The sequence below is a fragment of the Bufo gargarizans genome, chromosome 3, assembly GCF_014858855.1.
Source record: "Bufo gargarizans isolate SCDJY-AF-19 chromosome 3, ASM1485885v1, whole genome shotgun sequence".
Classification (NCBI taxonomy): domain Eukaryota; kingdom Metazoa; phylum Chordata; class Amphibia; order Anura; family Bufonidae; genus Bufo; species Bufo gargarizans.
The window spans coordinates 152,969,461-152,995,841 of NC_058082.1; the positions used below are offsets into that span (position 1 = coordinate 152,969,461).

General features: G+C 41.1%; 1 protein-coding gene across 1 annotated transcript in view; it reads left to right on the forward strand.

The window, feature by feature from the left end:
* PIBF1 (progesterone immunomodulatory binding factor 1) overlaps nt 1–26,381 on the forward strand; it is a 241,984-nt gene that overhangs the window by 132,962 nt on the left and 82,641 nt on the right. The window contains exons 14-15 of the mRNA XM_044285104.1: nt 6,824–6,926; nt 20,525–20,655. Coding sequence (XP_044141039.1) covers nt 6,824–6,926; nt 20,525–20,655 — 234 coding nt within the window. The remainder of the gene's footprint in view (nt 1–6,823; nt 6,927–20,524; nt 20,656–26,381) is intronic.

Consider the following 26,381-nt stretch of genomic DNA (forward strand, 5'->3'; position numbering starts at 1 on the left):
CACCAGGGTCACACCCGAAGTTTTTCCACCCACAATACTCTAGATTCTTTTCTTCCACATTCCACTCAAAAAGTAGGGGTGTAATAACACTATTAAGGAATTCCTTCCCCATGACAGTTGCACAAACAATCCTCGATCCTAATGGGAGATTTGTCATTTTACTAGGAACATTCCAGGAGGAAACTCTATGTCTAGTCAATGTGTATGCACCTAATGAGGACCCTATCTCATTCTTTAGCGAGATGGGCTCCGTCATTGAGTCACTTACATTCCATAAGATTATTTGGTGCAGTGATTTTAATTTTACTATTAACCCTATATTGGATCACTCTTCCCCTCCCACTCAAACGCGCTCGCGCACTCAGGACATCGAAATCCGCAAGGTTTTTGAATCGATAAATATAGCAGACACATGGAGGGAGCACAACGGGTCGCAGAGGAGTTACACCTATTACTCGCCCATGCATCGACTATATACAAGGATTGATATGATCCTCTCCTCCGTGTGTCTCCTTCCATTTATCTCTTATTCAAGGCATATCCCTTCCTCCTGGTCTGACCACGATATAGTGTTAGCTGAAATAGATTGCCCAGGCCGAACAACTGGGCAATCTATAAAACACAGCTAAACACCATACTCTCCAACAACACAGAAAAAGCCCTTCGTTGGACAGCCTCATATTACTATCGATACGCCAACAAGCCCGACAAAATGTTAGCATCGCAGCTTAAAGCTAAACAAAGATTAAATCAAGTGTTCCAACTACGTTCGAACTCAGGGCACCTTACTTCTAATCCTGATATGATCCATCAGGCATTTCATTCCTTTTATCAAAAGCTTTACTCCGCCCCCAACCCCCCCCCCTGAGTCCCAACTACAAAACTTTCTCTCCTCGGTTCCTATTCCACGAGTGACGTCAGAGGTCTTGTCGTCGCTTGGCAGACCAGTATCGGAGGAGGAAGTAGAAGTAATTATAAAAGACCTAAAACTAGGTAAAGCCCCAGGTCCAGACGGATTCTCGGCCTTATATTATAAAAAATTTGCCCCATTACTTTCTGCTCATATTGCAAAGTACTGTAACCTTCTCTTAAAAGGATGTACCCCTCCAACAGAATTTTTGCAGGCCAACATTACTGTTATTCCCAAACCCAACAAAGACCCACTAAACCCATCAAATTATAGACCGATTTCCCTCCTTAATTTAGATAACAAAATTTTCACTTCCATACTGGCTAGGGGGCTGAACGCCATTCTGCCTGACCTTGTACATAAAGACCAGGTAGGGTTTATTCCGGAGAGGGAGGCCCCTGATAATATTAGAAAAGTACTGAACCTGGTGCAAGAGGCTAATCGACACAACACGCCCCTGACATTGCTAGCGCTAGATATAGAAAAGGCATTCGATTCGGTCACCTGGGATTATATAAACAAAGTCCTGAACAAGATGGGTATAGCTGGTCCTTTCCTTGCAGCTATTGGCTCGTTGTACTCTTGCCCTGAAGCAAACCTTAAACTTCCTACCTCTTGTCCTTCCCCTATACGGATCCACAGAGGTACACAACAGGGTTGTCCCTTATCCCCTGCTCTTTTTGCCATAGCAATGGAGCCCTTAGCTATTCATATTAGAAACAACCCTGACATTAGCGGAGTGACTATAGGTGGAACGGAGTACAAACTGAGTCTATTCGCAGATGACCTGTTGATGTCCATTACAAACCCTGCAGTGTCCCTCCCCAACCTGTTGCAATTGTTAAAATCCTTTTCAGAAATCTCGGGCCTCAAAATTAACCATAGTAAATCAGAACTTCTTCCATGCAACGTCCCTCCTCAGCAGAAAGACCAGCTGTTAAGTAACTTTCCCTTCCAGCATAAGTCACAATACATCTCCTACCTGGGAACGTTCTTGCCGATCAAACCTGAACTAGTTTACAAATTTGAAATCTTGGGCCTCCTTGCCAGTATCGTGGGTAGACAAGATTCATATCATTAAAATGGTGGTACTCCCCAGACTTCTGTATCTTTTTAGGACCCTCCCAGTCCCAATTCCCTCGGCCGATCTAAAATCCCTGCAGAGAGATGTCATGAAATTTATTTGGGCTAACAAAAGACCACGCATTTCTAAGGCCACTATGTGTAAACATAAATCTCAGGGGGGTTTATCTGTACCAGACTTTCTGAAATACTACAGAGCGGCGAGGCTGGCCCAACTCTTCCTAACACATCTAGATAGGAAAAAACAGCCACTATGGGTTCCTTTAGAGATGTCCAACATGGTGCCTTATACTTGGAAAGCCTTGATATGGATGACTCCGTCTCTGCCGCCGACTATCCGTAGCACATCCCTTCTATCACACTATTCACTGTTACTCTGGAGGTCACTCCGTTTCAAATATAAGCTGCAATCTACACCATCCCCACTGACCCTGATTTTCGGCAACCCGTCGTTTCGCCCGGGCTTACATTCCCCGTCCTTCCACTGGTGGGTCAGTAAGAACCTCTGTATATTGCATAAATTCCTCCGCAGGGGTGCCCTAGAGTCTAAGGGTGACTTTTTAAGGAAACATTCTCCTCCTGATGGAGAATTGTTTAGTGTTAATAGAATTTTTTCCTTCTTAAAGTCACTGGTTGGACCAGCCCAGAACCTATATTTAGTCCCTTTTGAGAGAATGGTCACATACTCCCTATACAAACAAGGCCTCCTGTCCAGAATATATGGGTTTCTTGACGCTCACCCAGAAGGGACGAAACTACCCTATATGTTGGCTTGGGAAAGAGATATGGGCCTTGAATCCTCGGTCCAAACATGGTTCCGACGATCTCAACTACTGACGAAAGGTTCCTGGCAGGTCACCTTAGCGGAAACCGCTATAAAAATCTTACATAGGACATACATGGTACCAGCCAGGTTACATCTGATATATCCTGAGGTCTCACAAAAATGTTTTAGGGGGTGTAAGGCGGATGGTACAATGCTACACATTTGGTGGGGATGCCCGGTAGTGAGGCGGTTTTGGGACCAGATCTGCTCACTGATTGCTTCTGTCTTAGGTTGTAGATATTTGGCTACGATCCCTCTCTGCTTGCTGGGAGATAAACCCTCAGGATTGTCTATGCCTAATTTTAAATTGTCACAATTTATCTTGCTGGCTGCAAGAATCCATGTCGCTTTCAAGTGGCGCACACCCTCGCTTAGCAAACAAGCGGTTACGGATAGGATTAACAAATTGCTTCTTTCTGAAAGACTCACAGCAATCAGGACAGATACGGTCAATATCTTTGAGAAAGTCTGGGATCCTTGGATGTCGTCTTCCTTTTCTGTAGACCTCAGATACACCTTCACGCTATAAAATATTTGTGCAGGATTGTACAATTACCTGTAATACTCATCTTTTTCTGTAACAATTGATCCAGGTTGTTTTTTTTTTTTTTTTTTTTTTTCCTTTTATTTTCGATTTATGCTAGATCTCTTCTAACAAACCATTGTAATGATGACCTATAATGCAGTATTGATTTATAATGTATCATCTACTGTACCTTTTCATTCTTGAATTACAAAACCTCAAATGAATGACTTTTGAAACTAAAATAGTACCAATCTGTCACCTCATCCCGCAAAAAATGAGCTCCTACCTAAGACAGTTGCCCAAAAAATAAAAAAAACTATGGCTCTCAGACTATAGAGACACTAAAACATATTTTTTTTGTTTCAAAAATGATGTTATTGTGTAAAACATAAATGAATAAAAGTATACATATTAGGTTTTGCCATGTCCGTAAGGACCTGCTCTATAAAAATATCACATGACCTAACCCCTCAGGTGAACAACGTAAAATCAATAAAATAAAAAGTGTAAAAAAAAAAGCAATTTTTTTGTCATCTTACATCACAAAAAGTGTAATACCAAGCGAGAAAAAATTCATATGCACCCTAAAATAGTACCACTCAAACGTCATCTCATACCGGAAAAAAAAGAGCCCCTACATAAGACAGTCGCCCAACAAAAAAACCAACAAAAAAAACGATGGCTTTCAGAATATGGAGACACAAAAAGATTTTTTTCAAAAATGCTTTATTATGTAAAACCGAAACAAACAACCAAAATAGTCATATTTGATATTGTCGTGTCCGTAACAACATGCTCTATAACAATACCACATGATCTAACCTGTCAGATGAACACTGTAAAAAAACAAAAAATTTAAACGGTGCCAAAACAGCTATTTTTTTATACCTTTCTTCACAAAAAATGTAATATAGAGCAACCAAAAATCATATGTACCCTAAAATAGTACCAACAAAACTGCCACCTTATCCCGTAATTTCCAAAATGGGATAACTTTTTGGGAGTTTCAACATCAGGGGGTCTTCAAATGTGACATGGCAACTTAAAATGATCCCAGTGAATTCTTCCCTCCAAAAACCACCTGGCGTTCCTTTCCTTCTGCGCCCTGCCGTGTTCCCATACAGCAGTTTACGATCACAAATGGGGTGTTTCTGTAAACTACTGAATCAGGGTAATAAATATTGAGTTTTGTTTGGCTGTTAACCCTTGCTTTGTTAGTGGAAAAAAAAAAATATTAAAATGGAAAATCTCCCAATAAAGTGAAATTCTGAAATCTCATCTACATTTTCCGTTAATTCTTGTGGTCTTCCTAAAAGGGTTAAGAAAGTTTGTAAAATCCGTTTTGAATACCTTGAGGGGTGTAGTTTCTAAAATGGGGCCATTTATTTATAGGTGGTTTCTACAGTATTATGTAAGCCTAACAAAGTGACTTCAGACATTCTGAAAAATTTCAAGATTTGCTTCTAAACTTCTAAGCCTTCTAACGTCCCAAAAAGGAAAATGTAATTTACATAATGATCCAAACGTGAAGTAAACATATGCGAATTGTCATGTAATAACTATTTTAGGAGGTATCACCATCTGTTTTAAAAGCAGAGAAATAGAAATTTTGAAAATTGATAATTTTTCCCAATATTTGGTAAATTTGGTATTTTTTTGAAAATTAAAATTGAAGTATTTTGACTCAATTTGCTACTCTCATGAAGTATAATATGTGACGAGAAAACAGTCTTAGAATGGCTTGGATAAGTAAAAGCGTTTTGAAGTTATCACCACATAAAGTGACACATGTCAGATTTGCAAAAAATGGCCTGGTCCTTTAGGTGAAAAATGGCAGGGTCCTGAAGGGGTTAAAGGGGTTGTCTCATTTCATGTAGATGAAGTTAATACAATACTCTTACTAATGTATTGTGATTGTCCATATTGCCTGCTTTGCTGGCTGGATTCATTTTTCCATCACATTATACACTGCTCGTATCTAGGGGTTATGGACACTGCTGCAGCACAGATATGAGGTGCCTGGGGCAGGATTTGTGCCTATGTGCTCTTCCACAGTCCCGGCCGCCAGAGAGGCTGGTTCTTTTTCCTATATTGTACAAGCATGACCACCAATGCTGGATTGCAGGGTGGTCGTAACCCCTGGAAATCAGCAGTGTATAATGTGATTTAAAAATGCATGAAGCCAGCAAAGGAGGCAATATGGGTAATGAAAATACATTAGTAAGTGCACTGTATTAACTTTCTCTACATGATAAATGCCGTTTGCTGATGTGAGACAGCCCTTTAAAGCATGTTAATAGTTTGGGATCAATATTACGTGTCTTATAAATGAGTCTTACTCTCCCTATGTTTGTATTTTAGTTGTTTTTAACTTTGGACTCTTATAGCTATTAAAATCTATTTAAGCCAGTTTTCTATCATTTTCCCTAGACACCTGGCTATCTACATCTAAAAGGCAGAATAAATGGTACATATATCATGCTATCTGTCTCGTATAGCACAGTCTTTATTCACTATTCCTGCGCTGAGCGGTCAGTCTATTTCATAAGTAGACAAGATCTTGATCTCGGCAGGTTCTCGTTTATGACTGGTCCATATGTTGAGTATTAGAAAGTATATTTAAAATATTTCCTTGAATAATAAATGTTTGTATTGCTGTTCATAGCTATGGGAAAGCTGGACAACAAACTTGTAATACTTGTTAAAGTTGGTGTGTTGGTTCATCCACTGCCTTCAGAAGCTTCGGAGAATTTGGCAATCTCAGTAGGGCTTGGCTGTTTTTTGACCACCTATAACTGCATGGAGAAAGTTGTACATGTGCAGCCACCTCTCCATTCCCAGTGGTGCAAATCTAGCCCCTGTTCTCGAGAAAGTGCAGAACCTGCACCTGTCAGACATTAATATCCAGATAAGAACACCCTGTTAACCTTTATACTGTATGCATATTTTATGAATCTGGTGTGGTCATGAGGAGAGTGCTCCCCTGTCTCTCCCAAACCCCCTCCATCGTGACGATGCAGCAGCTTGTCCATCAGGGGCCCGGGGGAGCGCCCTACTCATGAATACACCATAACGTTGTCTCTGGTGTATTCTTTCAAAGTGACTAGTTGCACAGTGTTATTTGTGTGCCATTTTGGCAGTATGGACCTGTGGCTGTAAAATGCTGCCCTTAGATAGGGTACTATATTACACTGACACCTAAGTGTATATCTATTCTTTATGCTCCCATAATTCTCTGAATTCTGAAATATGCAGAAGAGGCCACTCAAAATCACTACAAGATCAAATGGGGAAAACCAGCTGCCCCAATATTAGTGGGCTTGACGTCCTGCACCCAGATCATTTGTGAATCGTGTTACTTGGTGCTTTCTCCAGTGAAAAGTATTAGTTTGTGTATGGCCAGAAGAAAGTACATGGATATAAGTGACTGTGGTACACCGAAATCTTAAAATGTCCTCATTCTACCGTTCTCTTCTAGTGTGCACCTGGCAAGAAGACTTCTTCAGCTAGAGCGACAAAATTCCTCTCTGATTAACGATTTAGAGCGCCAGAAGGAGCAGACTGGAAAATTGTCACTGGAAGTAAGTACCTAGCTAATCGTCTGGAGCCCCAGCTTTTACTGTACGTTGTTTGCAGTGGAAATATACTTGAGATCAAAGTCAAAATAACCCTCTGGAAATAGGTCATATTTAGTCTTCAGGTGTAAATGTGACTTTCTTGATTAACCAGTTTCGGGTATATATCAAAGAGAATGTGATATGCACCTGCCTCTTATTGGTGTCATGTATTATTTGTGATTTATGTATAGTGTTTTCCATACCATAAGACATTTAACAAATAGTTGGCAAGGAGAAGAAAATGTGTACACTTACATTTCTTTGGGCAAATGCTTGTGTTATTGTGTTATTTTATGTCTATGGATTAATGAGTTTTTCTCTCGCTTGAAGGCTATTAATATTCTATCCAGCCATTTCAGAGTTCTCCGAACAAAGTTAGGCCTCATGCACACGGCAGGTCGGCAATCCACGGCCGCTGGCCGTGTGCACCATGCATCACGGATGCGGACCTATTCACTTGAATGGGTCCGCAATTCCGAAGACGCGGAACGGTCATATTTTTTTGCGGTGCGTACAGACCATGAACCCATTCAAGTTGAATGGGTCCGGCCCGCTGCACTGATGTTGCCCGTGCATTGGGGACCGCACAATGGCCGTGTGCATGTAGCCTAAGGACGCTGTGTAAAATGGAAATGAATGTAACTTATAACAGAATAAGCTGCAATTCTCATAGACCCATAAAGAACACATATCAGATGCTAAAAGTGACACATTTTACCATTTCATTAAAAAATATTACTCCTTTAGAACTTGATGGCAGCAAAGCATCTCATTGTGTAGCATTCCCACTACTTTTTAAAGGGGTTGTAACATTTTAGACATTGTGGGCATATCGTTAGGATATGACTCCAATGACTGATAGGTGCGTGTCCCAGAGCTCTTAGAACAGAGTTTGCAAAGCCCTGGCTGGCGCACGGTGCATATGCGCGGCCACCCTCCGTTCATTCCTTAGAGTGCCGAAAATAACCGAGTGGCGTGCTCTGCTATTTTCAAATGTTCCATAGAAATGAATGGGAGGAGCACCACGCAAGTACGGCCACTGTTCCATTAAATTCTATGGAGCTGGTGGAAATAGCCGAGCCAGCACTCTGCAATTTTTGGTGCTCCTGTAGGAATGAATGGAGGACAGCCGCCCATGCGTGATACACCTTCCGGGACTTTGCTTGCTCCGTTCGAAGTATAGGTGTGGGTCCCAGAGGTGGGACTAAGATCTATCAGACATTGGGGGCATATAATTGCGATATGCCCCCAATTTCTGAGATGGTACAACCCCTTTAACGACAGTCTGTAAACGTCTGGAAAGTGAGGAGACCAATTGCTGGCGTTTTGGGAGAGCAATGTTGTCCCATTCTTGTCTGATGTAAGATTCTAGCTGCTGAGCAGTCCTAAGTCTTTCGTTTCACGATGAACCAAAAGTTTTCTAATGGTGAAAGGTCTGCATTGCGGCCAGTTTAGCACCCAGACTCTAAAAACCCTTAGATACTGTTCAGCATTGATTGTGCCTTTCCAGATGTGTAAGCTGACCACACCATAGGCAGATGCAGGTTTTTGAACTGTGCGCTGATAAGAAGCTGGATAGTCTGTGATTTCCCCCAAAAATCATATTTTGATTCATCTGACCACAGAACAGTTTTCCATTTTACCCCAGTCTATTTTAAATGTGCTTTGGCCCAGAGAAGATGGCGGCATTTCTGGATTGTGTTGACATATGGCTGCTTCTTTGCATGATACAGCTGCACCTTACATTTGTGCATTGCACGGCAAACTCTGTTCACCGACACTGGTTTCTCAAAAAGTTCTTGATCCCATACAGTGATTTCCAGTAGTCCGGACATGGAACAGAAAGGACATGAGAATTATACAAAATACGCAACTATCTGTCTAGTTTAGAAAGCTGCTTTTCACATACCCTATTAGGTCATTCGGAGTTAATAGAGATGTTGCAGTTTTCCAGAATAGAGAGCAGCCACAAAGAGTTTTGGAGCACCTAGTATACAAGTGCATTACTGGTGCATGGCCAACCTTTAGTGTGTAAGGCTTCATTTTACCTGTTTGCGTGCTGGGTGTCTCAGCAGCAGCGGGACACCATGGGATCAGCGTATTGTTGCAGGACCTTTCTAGATCCAAAGCAGGCGTCCCTTTTAATGACAGAAATTGACAACAAGATTGTAGAATACTACTGGCTCTAAATCTTTCATCGCTGACAGGGTTATTGGCAATATCTCTAAAATGGTTTATTATTACCTACATTTCATGCATTACATGCATTCACATTCCTCTGTGACTCAATACGCTTTAGTTTCCAATTTTCTCACAGTAGCCATACTGAAATAGAACATACTAAGATAGTTAACCTGCAACTAAAGCTGTTAATATGTAATATACACTGTTCAATCCATCGTCTGAAAATGGAAAGAGTATGGCAAAACTGTAAACCTACCAAGACATGGCCATCCACCTAAACTGACCGCCCAGGCAAGTAGAGCACTATTTAGAGAAGCAGCCAAGAGACCCATGGTCACTCTGGAGTAGCTGCAGAGATCCAGAGCTCAGGTGGGAGAAGGTGTTCTGGTCAGAAAAGACCAAAGTTGAACTTTTTGGCATAAATGAAAAACTCTGTTGAGAGAGTGAAGGTGGTGAGAGTTGATGGAAAGATGGATGGAGCTAAATACAGGTCAATCCCGGAGGAAAACCTGTTAGGCCTCTTTCACACTTACGTTGTCCGGATCCGGCGTGTACTCCACTTGCCGGAATTACACGCCGGATCCGGAAAAACGCAAGTGTACTGAAAGCATTTGAAGACGGATCCGTCTTCAAAATGCTTTCAGTGTTACTATGGCACCCAGGACGCTATTAAAGTCCTGGTTGCCATAGTAGGAGCGGGGGAGCGGTATACTTACAGTCCGCGCGGCTCCCGGGGCGCTCCAGAATGACGTCAGAGGCCCCATGCGCATGAATGACGTGCCATGCGATCACGTGATCCATGCGCTTGGGGCACCCTGACGTCACTCTGGAGCGCCCCGGGAGCCGCACGGACAGTAAGTATGCTGCTCCTCCGCTCCCCGCTACACTTTACCATGGCTGCCAGGACTTTAGCGTCCCGGCAGCCATGGTAACCACTCTAAAAAAGCTAAACGTCGGATCCGGCAATGCGCCGAAACGACGTTTAGCTTAAGGCCGGATCTGGATCAATGCCTTTCAATGGGCATTCATTCCGGATCCGGCCTTGCGGCAAGTGTTCAGGATTTTTGGCCGGAGCAAAAAGCGCAGCATGCTGCGGTATTTTCTCCGGCCAAAAAACGTTCCGTTCCGGAACTGAAGACATCCTGATGCATCCTGAACGGATTTCTCTCCATTCAGAATGCATGGGGATAATTCTGATCAGGATTCTTTCGGCATAGAGCCCCGACGACGGAACTCTATGCTGGAAGAAAAGAACGCAGGTTTGAAAGAGCCCTTAGGCTGGTTTCAAACGGGTGTTGCGGATTGGGGCCGGATGCGTTCAGAGTGCGTTCAGTGAAACTCGCACTATTTTGCAAGCAAGTTCAGTCAGTTTTGTCTGCGATTGCGTTTAGTTGTTCAGTTTTTTCTGTGCGGGTGCAATGCGTTTTGATGCGTTTTTCACGCGCGTGATAAAAAACTGAATGTTTACAAACAACATCTCTTAGCAATCATCAGAGAAAAACGCACCGCACCCGCACTTGCTTGCAGATGCAATGCGTTTTTCACGCAGCCCTATTCACTTCTTATGGGGCCAGGGCTGCGCGAAAAACGCAGAATATAGAACATGCTGCGATTTTCACGCACTGCAGAACTGATGCGTGAAAAACAACACTCATGTACACAGCCCCATTGAAATGAATTGGTCAGGATTCAGTGCGGGTGCTATGCGTTCACGTCACGCCGCGCGGAAAACTCGCTTGTATGAAAGGGACCTTAGAGTCCTTTCACACGGTTAGTATTTGGTCAGTATTTTTGCATCAGTATTTGTATTCCAAAACCAGGGGTGGATCCAAAACACAGAAGAGGCACAAATATTTCTATTTTACCTTTTCTCTGTAGGTTCAACTTCTCGTTTTGGCTTACAAATACTAACCATGTGAAACGGGCTAGAGGCTGCAAAAAACTTAAGACTGGGGCGGAGGTTCACCTTCCAGCAGGGCAAAAATTCTAAACATACAGCCAGAGCTGCAATGGAATGGTTTAGATCATGGATGTCAAACTCATGGCCCTCCAGATGTTGCAAAACTACAACTCCCATCATTCCCTGATAGCTGTAGTAAGCCCAGGCATGATGGGAGTTGTAGTTTTGCAACAGCTGGAGGGCCACGAGTTTGACATCCCTGGTTTAGATCAAAGCATATTCATGTGTTAGAATGGCCTAGTCAAAGTCCAGACCTAAATCTCATTGAGAATCTGTGGCAAGACTTGAAAATTGTGTTCACAGACATTCTCCATCCAATCTGACCGAGCTTGAGCTATTTTGCAAAGAAGAATGGGCAAAAATGTCAGCCTCTAGATGTGCAAAGCTGGTAGAGACATACCCCAAAAGTCTTGCAGCTTAAGGGTCCATTCACACATCCGTTGTTTCTTTCCTGATCTGTTCCGTTTTTTGCGGACCAGATCTGTACCCATTCATTTTCAATGGGTCCTGAAAAAAAATCAGACATTGTGCTGTCCGATTTTTTTTTTTCAGGACCCATTGAAAATGAATGGGTCCAGATCTGTTCCACAAAAAACGGAACAGATCAGGAAAGAAACAACGGACGTGTGAATGGACCCTTAGTTACAGCGAAAGGTTGTCCTACAAAATATTGACTCAGGGGGGCTGAATATAAATGTATGCCACATTTTCCAGATTTGTATTTATAAAAAAAAATTAAATTCATGCATCATTTTCTTTTCACTTCACACATACTTGCTACTTTGTGTTGCTCTATCAAATAAAATCCTAATAAAATACATTTAGGTTTGTGGGTGTAACGTGAAAAAATGTGGAAAAGTTCAAGGGATATGAATACTTTAAGGCACTGTATGTCTTTTTTTTATATGTGGACATGTCTGTATAATTCAAGATTGAATGGCACATTTTTTTAATTATTCAGTACATGGAACAGCACGTGAGCATTTGAAATCTTTAAATAAAAATGTGTCACTGAATAGAGAACAGTGCAAACACAGCCTTGTATCTGTTTGCTTTCCTGGCATGGCCAATGTTCTCCAGCTCTTTTGTCCCATAGAACACTGATATTTGCTTGCTTTCACATAACAGTATCTTGAAAACCATTAAGTTATAACTGTCAAACTTAAATTCAGGATTTTTACTTTCAGTGGAATATTAAGACCTGTTCATAAGGTCTCCTACACAGAGGGGGAAAAATGTTACTATGAAGGGCTGCTGATAAGTCCGAGGCTTTGAACACAAAAAATTGAGATAGAACTCTTTAAGTTATTCTACATACCGTAGTCCCCTCGGATATCAATGCACTTCTGACTGTGGTGTTGCAACTTCTTCAACCCATCTAGATAGAGTTCTTTTGGCTGAGTGGCATTCAATGCAGTTTTCATCAGAAATGTCAAATTGGTTCCTTTTGAGGTGTTTCACTCAGGATAATACATAAAAATCCACATCGCATCCGTTGTCTCTATTCGGACAGGACTGTATCAGCATCCTTCTGAAAACACTGTAAAATACACTGAGATGCTTGCCCTCGGGCACTCTTTTGATTTGCTGACAAACATTTCGGGACCAACTTGGCAGACACTTCCCTCATGTCCAAGTCGTAATTTATGGACCAAACTCTTTATCTGGAAATGTTCAGAGGCTGTCTACAAAGCAGAAATTTATGGATGTCATCTATGGTCACCACTAAAGGTCTCCCAGAAATGGTCTTTATCAAGGATATTGAACTAGCTGGTTTTAAATTCGGCAACCCAATTTTTCACAGTGGAACACGAAGGGCATTTGTTGCCTAATATGTGCACCTTAAAGGATAACTCATATTTTCATCAAAAAATCAATTTTAGCATATGTTACTGCTTCAGCAGCCTTATGCATAAAGCAATCTTTAGTTTCTTCACTTACCACTGTTTTCCTTGAGTTTCCCACTTAGTTACAGCTGTTTTGAGTCCTGCATTATGAGGATCTTCTCAAGATGGCTCCTCTGCCAGTTCTCTGAGGCCAAAACTGCATTCCCTCAGGTCACATACAAACTTGCTGTAGCCAGCAGATTCCTGCCAGCCAGTCAGATTGGATTACTGAGAGACACACCTCCTCACTCTAAAGCCTAGTGCAGGCATGCATTGTGAAGGACCGCCCCTCTGTCTTCCTAGCTGGAGACAGATGAGCCATAGCAACAGTCTTTTAAGGGAGGAGTGGAAAGGGACAGAGGACATTAATGAAAGCTGTTATTGTAAGGTAATTACAGATCTTTTGACGATCATTGACAGACTAACTCAGGTATACATGCCTAGTCCTAATAAACTAGCAAATAAAATAAAAAATGACAGTTATCATTTAAATGTCTTTGACTGACATCCCTTTCAGAAACAGGAACTTCATCCCTGGCCTGCTCTCTTTTTTCATGGAAATCTGCTGCAGACTCTGCCATGTTGTCTTCAAACCTGGATAACATAAGAACTGAACATGATATCATGCCAAAATTTGCTTACAAAGTATTGCAAAGATTGAACTCAAGTTATATAACTTTCAATGATGTGAAAAAAATTAAGATCGCAAAACTAAGGACTTATCAGCACTCCCTCTTAGTCTGTAAAGGAAATGTGCCGCCAAAAAATGTATCCGCCAGTTAAAACCTTTCTAATCTGATTTTATTTTCTGTTTGCATATTTATTTATTCTATTTCCTGAACTTGATTATGGTAGCCTGAGCTTGCATGTGTTTGTAATAGCATTTAGTAAGCTTTAAGAAAATACCTTTCCGGCAGCCCCATAGGCCTTAGACATTATGGTCAGTAGCTGACCTCATTGACTTCTATGAGAGAGTTTTCTAGGCATGCTGTGTGACCTGTGCAGAAGGTCATTGTACAGTGAAAGAATAGATAGATGGTGAATCCTGTCTTATCTATACACAGAGGTGATATCATCACAGGCAGGATTAAAATGACAACTAAGTAGGTAACTGCAGTAATGTGATCTGTTCAGATCAGCCTTATTAGGCTTTGTGGCCAGTGCTAAAACTGCAGGATTTTAAGGTTTTTATGGTTACGGAGGCTCTGTCACCTCCACTTCCGGGTTCAGTGATGTCAACAGCACGTGTGCACTAATCATCTTTACTGCTCGGAAAGCAGCAGAAGACTTGGTATGCACGCGCCTTGCTAGGGAACCAGTGCGCAGGCAGGAGCGATCAATCTAAGGTTCGGAGGGCGTGTTAATAAAGATGGAGGCATCGGTATGGATCACCAGGGGCTTCGCTGGAGCAGTGCACAAACCACATAAACCTGCCTCTTCATGCTCCAATAGCTCATTTGCATAAAAAGAAAAGTGATAATATCTCCTGAACGCGGACACCTATACTACAAAGAAAGGTATTGTTTTACTCAGCTGGATCAACTCTACCAGGCTTATATGCCTGGTTGTATAGGGGTCATCCTGGTGACAGAGCCTCTTTTAATATAGATATTAACATGAAAAATTTTAAATAACATCATCAAAATGTCTTTAAAAATATGTTAAACATAAAAATGTGATTTAACCACTTCATATCTGGGCCATTTACCCCCTTCCTGACAGAGGCTAATTTTGCAAATTTGACATGTGTCACTTTATGTAGTAATAACTTTGGAAATCTTTTACTTATCTAAGGCCTCTTTCGCAAGTGTACTGAAAGCATTTGAAGACTGATCCGTCTTCAAAATGCTTTCAGTGTTACTATGGCAGCCAGGACGCTATTAAAGTCCTGGTTGCCATAGTAGTAGTGGGAGCGGGGGAGCGGCATACTTACAGTCCGTGCGGCTCCCGGGGCTCTCCAGAATGACGTCAGAGCGCCCCATGCGCATGGATGACGTGCCATGCGATCACGTCATCCATGCGCCTGGGGCGCCCTGCCGTCACTCTGGAGCGCCCCGGGAGCCGCACGGACGGTAAGTATGCTGCTCCCCCGCTCCCCGCTACACTTCACCATGGCTGCCAGGACTTTAGCGTCTCGGCAGCCATGGTAACCATTGAGAAAAAGCTAAACGTCATATCCGGCAATGCGCCGAAACGACGTTTAGCTTAAGGCCGGATCCGGATCAATGCCTTTCAATGGGCATTCATTCCGGATCCGGCCTTGCGGCAAGTGTTCAGGATTTTTGGCCGGAGTAAAAAGCGCAGCATGCTGCGGTATTTTCTCCGGCCAAAAAACGTTCCGTTCCGGAACTGAAGACATCCTGATGCATCCTGAACGGATTTCACTCCATTCAGAATGCATAGGGATAATCCTGATCAGGATTCTTCCGGCATAGAGCCCCGACGATGGAACTCTATGCCGGAAGACAAGAACGCAAGTGTGAAAGAGCCCTAAGCCATTCTGAGACTGTTTTCTCCTGACACATTGTACTTCATGACAGTGTATAATTCACCTTTATTTATAAAATAATCCCAAATTTACCAAAAAATTAGCAATTTTCAAAATTTCAATTACTCTGCTTTATATAAAAAGAAAGTGATACCTCATAAAATATTTATTACTTAACATTCCTCATATGTCTACTTTGTTGGCATAATTTGATATTTTTAGGCTGTTAGAAGGCTTACAATTTTATAAGCAATTTTTAAAATATTTAAGAAAATTTCCAAAACCCACTTTTTAAGGACCAGTTCAGGTCTAAAGTCACTTTGTGGGGCTTACATAGTGGAAACACCCCATAAATGACCCCATTGTAGAAACTACACCCCTCAAGTTACTCAAAACCGATTTTACTAACTTTGTTAACCCTTTAGGCCTATCTCACACGGGCATCGCGTGTAAGGGCCAGATAAGATGCGGGTGCGTCGCAGGAAAATGCACGATTTGTCTGCGCGAGTGCAAAGCGGTTTAATGCATTTTGCATGCGCGTGAGAAAAATCGGCACGTTTGGTACCCTATCCCGAACCCGGACTTCTTCACAGAAGTTCAGGTTTGGGTTAGGTGTTGTGTAGATTTTCTTATTTTCCCTTATAACATGGTTATAAGGGAAAATAATTGCATTTTTAATACAGAATTCTTAGTAAAATAGGGATGGAGGGGTTAAAAAAAAATATAAAATAATAATTTAGCTCCCCTCATCCACTTGTTCGCGCAGCCCGGCTTCTCTTTTGTCGTCTTCTTTGATGAACAGGAGGAAAAGGACCTGTGGTGAAGTCACTGCACTCATCACATGGTCCATCACATGATCCATCACTATGGTGATGCATCACATTTTGTGATGTAAGGGAACAAAAAACAGTTTTTTTTTTTTTTTTATGGTGTTTATCGTATGGGGTGGATCATGTGATATATTTATAGAGCCGGTGGTTACAGATGCGGTAATAACAAATATGTATTTTATTTTATTTTTTTAGGGAATTTTTTATTTATTTTTTACATGTGAAATATTTTTTTTTTCTTTTAAAACTCTTTATTTATTTTTTATTTTACACTTTGCGTCCCCCATAAGTTCATACAAGACTTTTGAGGGACATTTAACTTTTTTTTTTTTTTTACTATTGATTTCTCCTGTAACTGGGACTAGTAGCCCCAGACATTAGCGTGCAGCTGCCATCTCTGAATGGACGTTCCAGAACATCCATTCAGAGATAAACATCTACCCATATGGACGGTTGTGAAGTGGTTAAGCAATAGGTCATTTTCTGATTCACATTCAATTTAAAGCTGAAATTTAGCTGAAATCACTAAGCTCAAAAATAAATAAAAAATAAGGCAATGAAGAAAAAGTGCTATTTCCGGGAGGGTGATTTACATGTATTTTGAGTTTACCACACTTTTTTTAATTAAACATTTTGCACCATTTGGCTACAGCAGCTATATTTCACACTGTATGGCAGCTGCAGATAGCTGTCCTGTTCTAAACTGATTTATTCTTAAAGTGTAACTGTCGTTTCATTTTATTTTTTATATATACCCTATTGGTATAGTATACGCTGCTGTATAAATGCTTTTGTGCTTTAAAATGTAATCATTTTCAGTTTTACCTGATGATAACTCCCAGAAATGTGTGCTACTTTCCTATTCTGCCGCCTCTTTTTTTAACAGTGTTGTCATGTGCAACCGTCTTCTCTGTATTATTAACAAGAGAGGGGAGAGCACTCGGAGGAGGAGCACAGCCCTGAGTGCCTGGGCTCGGGCAGAAAGTGGAGGGGGGAAGACTGCTTTAGATGGTGACATCTTCTGAATGGTAGCAGCTACAAACATGCCAGGTTTTCATACAAGACCAGAATGACAGCTAAAGTCCAATCCAAGAGAGGAGAAATCACTGTTAGAAATCGAGTTTGGAATAATCGCGGATAAATCTGCTTTTATTTTCACTTTCAGCTGCATTCACAGCATCCTAATTTCTATCAGCGATCTCTTCCTCTGTACTAAACATATTGCTGTCACCAAACCAGAGATATGAGCAGCTAAAGCAGCCCCCCATCCCTGTCAGTGTGGAGGAGAATGGGGGAGCAGCTGCAGAGCTGACAGGTGACTATTAAGAGGCTAAAACAAATGCTTACTGATTTCATGTAATTGCAGGGCTTGTCTTTCTTTAGCTGTATGTGAGATGATGCACACTGCTCTGGGGTAGTGGGGGAGGTTATCTGCATTCTGATTGGTCTTGTCTGTCTAGCTGTATGTGAGAGGATACACACTGCTCTGGGGAAGTGGGTGAGGTTATCTGCATTCTGATTGGTCTTGTCTGTCTCTGGTTAGCTGTATGTGAGAAGATACACACTGCTCTGGGGAAGTGGGTGAGGTTATCTGCATTCTGATTGGTCTTATCTGTCTCTTGTTAGCTACATGTGAGAGGATACACACTGCATTGGGGTAGTGGTGGAGGTTATCTGCATTCTGATTGGTCTTGTCTGTCTCTGGTTAGCTGTATGTGAGAAGATACACACTGCTCTGGGGAAGTGGGTGAGGTTATCTGCATTCTGATTGGTCCTACTAGTTCATGTAAGGAGAGCAATGGGTTATGGGAAGTGAGGGAAATACAGGATGGCCTTAAGGACAGGGCAAAGATCACCACAGGAAGTGCAGCAGAGGCCATCTTAGGAAGATGCTGAAATAGAGGCAGAGAAATAGGGTTGCTAAAGGCTACATACAGCCATCAGAAAGGTAAAATAAGGCTTCATGAATACCTTCCCTTCAGCATCACATATGCTAGGAATTTAATTTTTGGTAGTGAAATGGCAGTTACACTTTAATCTTGATTTTGGCATAAATCAGCTTAGAGGAGAGGTTAGAGGGGTGCCGGAGAATGAGACTTCAGAAGACCAGTCTGAGAGTTTTATCACAGAATAGGTTTCTGCAGCTGCTATACAAAGTGAAGTATATCAGCTGTAGATGCCAGAGTTCATTTATTTTATTATAAAAAGGTATTACAGAAATGGTAATCAGCCCCAAATACAGGTAAATCAATAATACAAAAAAAAGATCCACCATTTACAATAGGTGACGTCCCAGCCTATCACCTCCCTCCTGACCTCTGCACAGGTCACAGGGCATGCCTAGAAAACTGTCCCATAGAAATTAATGAGGGGAATTTATGAAAACTGGCATACCCATCTGCCAGTCTTGATCTCCCTGCACTGGTGTGAGATGCTTATTAATAAATTACCGTAGGCACATCTCTGCCCTGCCATGCTCCAAATACTGAATTCTAGACTTCAGTTATGGCTCACTCCGCTTTCTGGCAAAAGTTATAATGAATCTGATAGGCGGCGTGAAGCCCCCTTCCATTAATCCCCCCCCCCCCCAACACATATTTCTCAGCACTTTGGTAATGTGCTGAGAAGCTTAATAAGTCGAAGATTATGGTGCACATATGGCCATAATCACTATAGTGGCGTAATGCCATTAGTAAATGTCCCCCAATGAATCTCTTCCAGTCTATTCTGTTCCATGGTGACCCCTGTAAAACATGTCTGTAAATGCTGTTAACTCAAGATGGCTGCCTCCATAATTATGTTCAGAAAAGAATAGAATAAAATAATCTGTAATTACAAAATAAAACAAATGAGAAAAAAATGATATGTGACTATCTGGTTTTAACTGTCAGAAACAATTCTAGGTGGCACATTCCCTTTAATTAACTCAGCATCAATTCCAACCTTTGAAGATCTTCTTCAAGATCACCAGTCATGTTGAATATTTGATTTGGTTGACTTCTTCAGGCTATTGCTAGTGGATTTGTTAAATAAATTTTACCTGGGTTTAAACGGAAAAAGAAAAATGAAAGATCTTACAAGGAATGGTTAATAGTTTGAAGTCAGTCTTTACATTGTGATTGAGTGCTATCTTACCCTAATATTGATGCTGTGATAATTCACTTAATTAAGGAACTTGAATAAAATAATATTAATGTTCTGCCCCCGTACGTAATTTGTCCTGTACCTTTAAGAATCCTCCACCCTGAGTTAGTAAACGTGTATTGGTAATAGTGACTCAGAATAGCTCATTAACTTAGCAAACATGTTCTCATATTGGGTTCCTGAGTTGACGCCAACATAGTTATTCAATAACGTGATATTATAACTTCATCAAATATTTTACAGTACAAATGTAGAAAGTGTTATAAAAATATTTACCTACAGCAAAAACTGTAGGTACAGGCAGGTAATGTTCATGTCTGTGTGCTGTGCATGTGCTGAATGGACAGCCCCTGGACCGGACACTGACCCATTATTGTCAATGTCTGATTTTCCATGCAGATAACATGACAGCATGCACCGTCCGTCTTTGATTTTTCCACAAATCTGACTTATTCAAGCAAAAAGAAAATCTGATTAAACACGGATGCCATTCATACGCAGTCTGTTAAAAAAAACTTGTCCGTGATTACTCTCTGAAATACAGACGAGTTTCATATTTCTCATCTTCTTGTGCGGGGTCAAAACATTAAAGGGGTGGTCCAGATGTTTTATATTGATGACCTATGCTCTGGATAGGTCACCAGTATCTTATTGGTGGCGACCCAAATCCCAGCACCCCAGCCAATCAGCCGCTTAAAGAGGCTGTGGCGCTCCTCTGAGCAACGTTGCCTCCCCACTCAAATGGGACTAAGCCACGCCTAGGCCACGTGACCAATGAGAGTGACATCACTAGCCTAGGAAGAGGCCGTGACGCATGCCATGGGCTCTTCAAACAGCTGATTAGTGGGGATGCCTGGAGTCAGACCCCTACCAATCTGATATTCATGAACTATAGTGAGGATAGGCCATCAATATCAAAATCTCAGATCGTCCCTTTAAGATAGAGGTTGAAGTAGTAGCCATTGTTGAAATTGGCATGGAGAAGGCTGAAGATTTTAGAAATGCCTAGACAAATCTAAACGCAAATTATGAATTGCATCCATAACTTTTATTTTTTACACATTTTATAGTTGGATAGAACAAACTCCCTCTTAGGTCAAGTTCACCAGCCGTACCAATACCTCATTGAATCTGTGCGTCAACGAGATACCCAAATAGATTCTCTTAAGGACCAGATTTCAAAGCTTGAAAAAGATGTCAGGTAAGCAGTTTATATCATTTATTTTCACTATCTGATTTCTAACATCTAATCACCAATCCCCAACCACTCCTGTTGCAACACTTCACAGGTCTTCTGCTTGTCTCTACTTCCTGCTCCCTCTTGACAGACAGTAAATACCTGGTCAAGGAACGTCAGACGGTAATTTACTGATGTGTCCAGAGGTGAGCAGGGAACCTGGTAATCACCGGGATGAGAGCCGTGAAGGATTGGTATGCATTCAAAGCATGTTTAAAAAAAAAAAAAAACACTTTTGGGACATCCCCTTTAGGTCTCATGCACACAACTGTTGTGTGCATCCGCGTCCGTTCCGTCATTTTTCACAGTTTAGCGGAGGTCACTATGGAGCTGTGAAAAAAAACTGATAGTCCTCAGTTTTTTCTCCGCGTCCGTGATCCGTGATTCCAGTCCGTCAAAAAAATATATAACCTGTCCTATTCTTGTCAGTGGAAAACGGAGGACGGACCCATTCAAGTCAATGGGTCCGTCAAAAAAAGACGGATGCACAACTGGTATGTCATACATGTCCACGTCCGTGTCCGTTTTTTTCTACAAGACCTTGGTGCAATAAAATTACACTTTTCATTAACCTTCCTTTTTTTTCCCCCGTCACACAAAAAAAAAAAAGGAAGACACAAGGAAACACAACTGAAGCAAAATCTGATACGGACCACTGAAGCCAAATCACTGACAGTGAAAAAACACTGTCGTGTGCATGAGGCCTTAAAGGGATTCTGTCATCAGGATTTTAGCTACAGAGCTTTTTACATCATCACATAAGTCACCTCGATTTAGTGTAAGATATACTAGTCTTACCCCAACATGTCTGGTCATTTTAGCTAAAAATCACTTTTATTCATATGCTAATTACCTTTCTAAGGAGCCCAAGGGGCTGTCTCTCTGGCCGTTGGAGCCCAGCACCGCCCCACTGTTAATTATTCACTCCTCTCCTCGCTGATTTTTTTCTAGTGCACCATAATCTCACGCATGCGCCCTGGATCCACTCGTCCGGGCCCGCGCGGTGTCCTGGTAGCAGCCTCACTGAATCAAGCTCGCATTCGCCAGCTGTCTGCAGCGGGGAGAGAGCATCGAGGAGAGGAGTGAATAATTAACAGCGGGGCGGTGCTGGGCTCCAAGATAAGCGGCGCGACTGGGCTCCAACGCCTAGAGGGACAGCCCCTTGGGCTCCTTAGAGAGATAATTAGCATATGAATACAATTTATTTTTTAGCCTAAATGACCAGACATATGGGGGTAAGACTAGTATATATTTATCTAGATCGAGGAGACTGATGTGATGATGTAAAAAGCTCTGTAGCTAAAATCCGGATGGCAGAATCCCTTTAAAGGAATATTCTGATTACTACAAGTTGCTCCTTATCCATTATCCATTAGATATTGAATATTGATCTGATTGGTGGTAGTCCAACCTGTGGGACCCTCACCAATTCCGAAAACAGGGGTTCTGCCCCCCAATCTTATAGAGAAGAGAATGAATGCCTCTCCGTAGCTTAGTACATTCAGAGGTGGGAATGGGACCCTTTCTCATAATTGGTGGAGGTCCCAGCAGCCAGACCCCCACCAATGAGTTATCTCCTATCCAGTAGGGGATAATAAATGGAAACCGGAATAGCCCTTTAACTTAAATTGGTATTTCGGTAAAGTAACAAAACTTTTTTTAAACTGCCTTAACCCCTTAAAGACCCCCACCGTACATGTGCGGCGCTGGTGGACGTGACTTAAGGACCAACGCCGTACATATACGGCGGGCTGATCGGGAGGGTGCAGGAGCTGCGGCCCCCCGATCAACGGCAAGGACCCGGCAGTCACTGACAGCCAGGCCCCTGCTGCATACTCCGGCATCGGTGAAGACACCGATGCCGGGCATATTAACCCCTTGTATGCCGTGGTCAAAGCTGACCACAGCATGCGGAGGGTACGGGTGCCCTCCGCATCTCCATCGGGTCCGTGGCAGGGACCTGATGGCAGAGAAGGCAAGCCCGATGCCTTCCATAGGCATCGGAGCTTGCCTTCTATGGAAGCCTGTTAGATCCAGCCCTTAGGCTGGGTCTCCAAGGCAGGCTGTAAGCATACAAGCTGACATGCAATGTATTACAATATAGGATGTATTGTAATGCATTGCAGAGGGGACCAGACCCCAGAAGTTGAAATTACGTTTCCAAAAAAAAAAAAATATATATACATTTCCCAAAATAAAACACATAACATAAAAAAAAAAAGAAGAAAACCAGACATATTGGGTATTGCTGCGTCCATAACGACCGGCTCTATGATAATATCACTTGATCCACCCCCTCATCTGAACGCCGTAGAAAAAATAAAATAAAAACTGTGCTAAAACAATAATTTTTTTGTCACCTTACATCACAAAAAGTGCAACACCAAGCGATCAAAAAGGCGCATGCCCCTCAAAATTACCAATAAAACCGTTACCTCATCCTGCAAAAAATTTGCCCCTACATAAAACATTCGGGCAAAAAAAAAAAAGGGCTCTCAGAATATGGAGACACTAAAACATGATTTTTTTTGTTTAAAAAATTCTTTATTATGTAAAAATGAAACAAACAACCAAAAAAAGTAGTCACATTTGGTATTGTCACGTCCGTCACAACCAGCTCTATAAAAATAGCACATGATCTAACCTGTCAAATGAATAGTGATGAGCGGCAGGTGCCATATTCGATTTCGACGAAATTCGCGAATATTCGATAGAATATTCGTTTTATATTCGTCGAAATCGAATATTCGTCATTATGCTAGTTATCGCGAATAATATGCGATTTAAAAAATCGCATATGCGATTTTTAAAAATTTTTTTTTTTTTTTTTTTTTTTTTTTTTTTTTAAACTTAAAGGCTACTCTCCTATTGAAATCGCAAATGCGATTAATATAACACGAAATAATCGCATTTGCGATTTCAACGTAATTCTCAAATCCGACAGTACATTCTAGTATATGGAGACGTTCCCATGAGCATGGAATATAGCATTACTAAGTTAAAATCGCAAATGCGATTATTTCGTGTTATATTAATCGCATTTGCGATTTTTTTTTTTTTTTTTTTTTTTACTATGGTTGGCTTCAATGGTAGAATTAGCGAATATGACGAATATATTCGTTATATTCCACAAAACGAATATACGAATGTATTCGTCATATTCCACAAAACGAAGATAACGAAGTATTCTGCATCTCAGTTATATCTACCTATTCATCAACTTCGCTAATTCTAGCAATCATATAGGACAGTTTACTATAGAGACAGCTAAGTATAATTCGCTATGCGATTATATTACTTTGCTTTTTTTTTAATATAAATAGAATAATTATAATACCTGATAATTATTATAATCTATTTATATAAAAAAGCAAAGTAATATAATCGCATAGCGAATTATACTTATCTGTCTCTATAGTAAACTGTCCTATATGATTGCTAGAATTAGCGAAGTTGATGAATAGGTAGATATAACTGAGATGCAGAATACTTCGTTATCTTCGTTTTGTGGAATATAACGAATATATTCGTATATTCGTTTTGTGGAATATAACGAATATATTCGTCATATTCGCTAATTCTACCATTGAAGCCAACCATAGTAAAAAAAAAAAAAAAAAAAAAAATCGCAAATGCGATTAATATAACACGAAATAATCGCATTTGCGATTTTAACTTAGTAATGCTATATTCCATGCTCATGGGAACGTCTCCATATACTAGAATGTACTGTCGGATTTGAGAATTACGTTGAAATCGCAAATGCGATTATTTCGTGTTATATTAATCGCAATTGCGATTTCAACGTAATTCTCAAATCCGACAGTACATTCTAGTATATGGAGACGTTCCCATGGAGATGGGGACGCTCCATGAGCACGGAAGGCGGCAGAAGCGGCAACGGGCACTGACTGGAGCAGCCAGGAAGCCAGGAATCCAAAGGACAGGTAAGAACAACTTTAGGGAAGTGGGAAAGGAAAAAATATAACAATTAAAAAAAAAAAAAAAAAATAAAAACGAATATTCGAAATTGCGAATTTATAGCACTATATTCGAAATATTCGCGAATTAGCGAAGTGCCGATATTCGCAAAAAAAATTCGCGATTCGAATATTCGCGCTCAACACTACAAATGAACACTGTAAAAAAATAAAAACTGTGCCAAAACAGCTATTTTTTGTTACCTTACTCACAAAAAATGTAGTATAGAGCAACCAAAAATCATATGTACCCTAAAATAGTGCCAACAAAACTGCCACCTTATCCCGTAGTTTCCAAAATAGGGTCACTTTTTTGGAGTTTCTACTGTAGGAGTACATCAGGCGGTCTTCAAATGTGACATGGCATACCCTCCAAAAAACCAAATGGCATTCCTTTCCTTCTACGCCCTGCCATGTGCCCGTACAGCAGATTACGACCACATATGGGGTGTTTCTGTAAACTACAGAATCAGGGTAATAAATATTGAGTTTTGTTTGGCTGTTAACCCTTGCTTTGTTAGCGGAAAAAAATGGATTAAAATCTGCCAAAAAAGTAAAATTTTGGCTTATATTATGTAATCCCCAAAAGTGACTTCAGACCTGAACTGGTCCTTAAAAATTGGGTTTTGGAAATGTTCTTAAAAATTTGAAGATTTGCTTCTAAACTTCTAAGGCTATTTTTACACTAGCGTTAATATTTTCTAGTATTGAGATCCATCATCGTTTTGTACCCATTAATTGTCAATGTCAACAAAACGTAACTGAACAGAACAGAGTGCTCCAAAATACATTCCGTTCCGTTCTCATACCGGAGAGCAAACCTCAGAATGCTGACGGATCCTTCAGGACCCACAATACAAGTCTGACACGATAGAAAACGGATCCGTCCCCCGTTGACTTTCAATGGAGTTCATGACGGATAAGTCTTGGCTATGTTAAAGATAATACAACCGGATCCGTTCATAACGGATGCAGATGGTTGTATTATCAGTAACGGAAGCGTTTTTGCTGAACCCTGCCGGATCCAGCAAAAACAGGTGAAGGTAGCCTAAGCCTTCTAACGTTCCAAAAAAAAAGAAAATTGAATTTAAAAAATGATCCAAACAGGAAGTAGACCTATGGGAAATGTAAAGTAATAACTATTTGAGGAAGTATCACTATCTGTTTTAAAAGCAGAAAAATTCTAATTTTGAAAATTGCAAATTTTTCCAAATTATTTGGTAAATTTGGTATTTTTTTTATAAGTAAAAATTAAACATTTTGACTCAAATTTACCACTGTCATGAAGTACAATATGTGACGAGAAAACTGTCTCAGAATGGCTTGGATAAGTAAAAGCGTTTTAAAGTTCTCACTACATAAAGTGACACATGTCAGATTTGCAAAAAATGGCCTGGGCAGGAAGGTGAAAAATGTCAGGGTCCTGAATGGGTTAAGGCTGCAAGCTGTGACCCAACCAGAACCCATACCTATACATATAACCAGAGCTTCAGTTCACCTTGCAATCCATTTGTCTAGCTCCTGTGTGAGCCTGCAACATTGACAGTATCATGGCTCCTGAGCTTCCCACAAAGACTACAATCCCCACAATCCCTAGCTTTCCTGCTGTGAGTGTTGCTGTTTACTGATTGGCTGCCTGATACACAGTCCGGTCACGCCCCCTACTCAGTAATCAGCAGCACACGAGAATTGATAGCAACACACTGAGCA